The sequence below is a fragment of the Ursus maritimus genome, unplaced genomic scaffold, assembly GCF_017311325.1.
Source record: "Ursus maritimus isolate PB19 unplaced genomic scaffold, ASM1731132v1 scaffold_17, whole genome shotgun sequence".
NCBI lineage: Eukaryota > Metazoa > Chordata > Mammalia > Carnivora > Ursidae > Ursus > Ursus maritimus.
The window spans coordinates 58,546,160-58,549,201 of NW_024424119.1; the positions used below are offsets into that span (position 1 = coordinate 58,546,160).

Consider the following 3,042-nt stretch of genomic DNA (forward strand, 5'->3'; position numbering starts at 1 on the left):
ACCTGACCTCCCCTTGCGTTTCTGACCCAGACGGACACTCTGTCCTAGCAGATTGCAGGGTGAGCCCACCATTGGCTCCAGGACATCCGAGATGGGGGGAGGTGGTGGCAGCGGCAGTGGCCTTTGGCCGTCTTCCCAGCATGCGGAGGATGAGTGGGGAGGACAGGCAGTGCTGGGGGCAGAGGGGCGGAAACCACAGGGCAGAAAGGGATATAAGGGTGGTGGGCCGCGGGTGAGGCATCCACTAGGGGGAATGGCACTACTCCTGCTGAGCCTGGGGCTGAGCCTGGTCTCTGCCCAGGAGCTCAACCCCCGAGCCATTGTGCGGAAGAACTATGACATGGCTAAGGTGGGTCTGGGGTCGGGAGTCTGGGCCTTCCCTCCATCTGGGGTCTCTGACCTGGGAGGAGGACACGGCTCCTGGAGGGCTTGCTTCTCCTCCCCGAGCTGTGACGGCTGCGGGGATCTCTGGGAGGGCAGGGAGGACTCTAGGTGGGCAGAGGGGATGCTGCGAGGGCAGGGAGGACCCTGGGAGGGCAGGGAGGGGAGGACCCTGGTTGGGAGCCATACACCCAGGGGCCCGGCCCCAGGAAGGAGGCACCAAGAAGTCCCAGGGCTGCAACCCAGGCTCCCCGCCCATCGGGGCCTTGTCTACAGGTTTCAGGAGTCTGGTATTCTGTGTCCATGGCCTCGGATGACATGAAGCGGATCGAGGAAAATGGGGACCTGAGGGTCTTCATACGGAAGATTGAAAGCTTGAAAGACGGCGGACTGAAGTTCCATTTCTATTTCATGTGAGTGCCGTCCGTCTCGGCTGGGACTGGGGAGGACGGGTGTCCCTCCCACACCACCCCATACAGCGAGAGGGCAAGGCGGCCCCCTGGGGTCGTGCTCGGGGTGCAGGCCAGCTGTCCAGCATCACCCCAGCTGGTTTCAGGGTGCAGGGGGAGTGCGTGCAGGTGGCCGTGGTCTGCGACAGGACGGACAAGGACGGGGAGTACACAATCAGCTGTGAGTACAAGGGGATCTTCCCCGGCTGGAGGCGGTGCAGTCCCGTCCCTCGGGGCCTCGGCCATCTCCTGGTGAGCTCTGACTTAGCGGATTGGGGCCTCGTGACAGCTTGACCGTGCCGTGAGAGGACCGGCCCGGCACATGGCCCTCGGGAAGGTCCCGGCCCCGGTCCTGGGGAGGCCGGCGTGCCAGTGTGGGGCTCAGGGGAGGGGGCGTGCACCGCTCTGCCGACGCTGCCCAGGGACCTCCGCTGGGGTGTCACCCCTCCTCCTGCCAAAGGCCACCCGCCCAGCACCCACGCCTACGGCCACACAGCACAGCCAGCGCATAACCCACGGGGGCCGGGGGGCCGCTCTGAGCCGCGTCTCCACGCAGATGAGGGCGACAATAAGGTGTGGCTGTCAGAGACCGACTACACCCTGTACGTGACCTTCCATCTCCGGAACACCAGGAACGGGACAGAGACCAACGTGCTGGCACTCTACGGTACCACCACCTGGCCCTCCTGTCTGCCGGGGGAGACTGGCCAGGCCCCTCGGGGACCCCTCCTCTGAAAACAGGCCCTATCCGGTGGGGCTCTGGCCGCACACCGAGGCTGCCACCTGCCAGTCTACCCACGGTCAAGTCACATGGTGGAGTGTGGGGGACCCTCCACGTGGCACGGCCCCCGTCTCTGCCCAGGGCACCCCCCTTCAGCCTCGGCACTGCCCAAGTCCCCCTGAGACCTCCTCTGCACATCGTCCCGAGCCAGCAGCAAGGAACCCCAGCCCCTGCTGCTCTGTTCTCAGGACGGGTGCAGGACCTGAGTCCCAGCTTCCTGAAGAGATTTGAAAAAGTCTGCAGAAAGTACGGGCTGGGTCCTCAGAACATCATCAGCCTGAGCAACCAAAGTAGGTCCCACTGCCTTCCACACCAGCAGCCCTGGGCCGGGGGACGTGGGGCAGGGGTGTCCTGGGGAGCCCCAGGCTCTCAGGGCTGGGGGTGGAGACCCCAGTGAGGCCCCGTCTGCGAGCCAGCTCTGTCTTCACAGATAACTGTTTCAAATACAAGAAGTAGAGGAACCCACCCAGGCCTTCCGGTGCGTGAGCTTCATGGCGGGGCGGGGCGCAGGGGGGTGGCACGGGGTGCAGTGGGAGGAAGCTGGACAGGCGTGGATCCGCTTCTGCAAACCCAACCCTCCCCCTGCCTTCTGGGATGGTAGCGTCCGAGCACACGTGCCAGTGTCCTGGGGCCACGGACTGGGAGCTTTATCACCACAGAATTCACTCCTCCCAGCTCTGGAGGCCAGAGTCCGAGGTCAAGGTGCGGACAGCCACGCTCCTGCCGGAGACTCTTGCAGCGTCTGCGGGCTCCACGCACCCCTGCGCCTGCGGCCGCACACCACCAGTCCCTGCCCCCGTGTTCATACGGCTTCTGCTCTGTGTCTGTGTCTCTCCTCTTCCTCCTTGTAAAGGACACTTGTCACTGCATTTAGGGCCACTGGATAATCCAAGATGATCTCATTTCAAGATTGTCACCTTAACCACATCTGCAACGACCCTTTTTCCAAATAAGGTCATATCCACAGGTTCTCGATGTTGGGATTGGAACATGCACGTATTTGGAGGGACCCCATTGGGACCCCCGTTTCCCTTCTGAGCTGTCCTCCTTCCTCAGGGGCCAGCCACGTCCCAGCAAAGCTCGCCCCCTACCCACACTTCCCAGGGACCGGCCCTCCACTGTCGCCCCATCTGAGAGGCAAGGACCCCACGACACCTCCGGGAGGCGGTGACTGTCATCCCTCAGAGAAGATCAGCTCAGCAGCTGGGACACGGGACGCCCGCCGCACCCCATGTCTGTGGCTACATTGAGTTCCCACTCGTCCACAGTCCATCCATTCGTGGACGAGAACTGCTTGCGCCTTGGACATTTGTCCCAGAAACTTGGAAATAAGTCCACGAGCACCTGTAGGTGTCCTGCCTGGAGACGGCCCCACACCCCCACAGAGGAACAGCTGAAGACACCAGTCCCCGCACCTCGGGACACGGCTCG

The 3,042-nt window shown here is 63.5% G+C and overlaps 1 protein-coding gene across 1 annotated transcript; it reads left to right on the forward strand.

Moving 5' to 3' along the window:
• The first annotated feature begins 253 nt into the window (after positions 1–253).
• LOC103675266 (epididymal-specific lipocalin-9) lies at positions 254–1,892 on the forward strand. Its single transcript, XM_040631363.1, has 5 exons — positions 254–349; positions 658–794; positions 938–1,011; positions 1,387–1,497; positions 1,837–1,892. Exons 1-5 carry the CDS (start codon positions 254–256, stop codon positions 1,890–1,892), a joined length of 474 nt encoding a protein of 157 aa, XP_040487297.1.
• Positions 1,893–3,042: the final 1,150 nt, after the last annotated feature.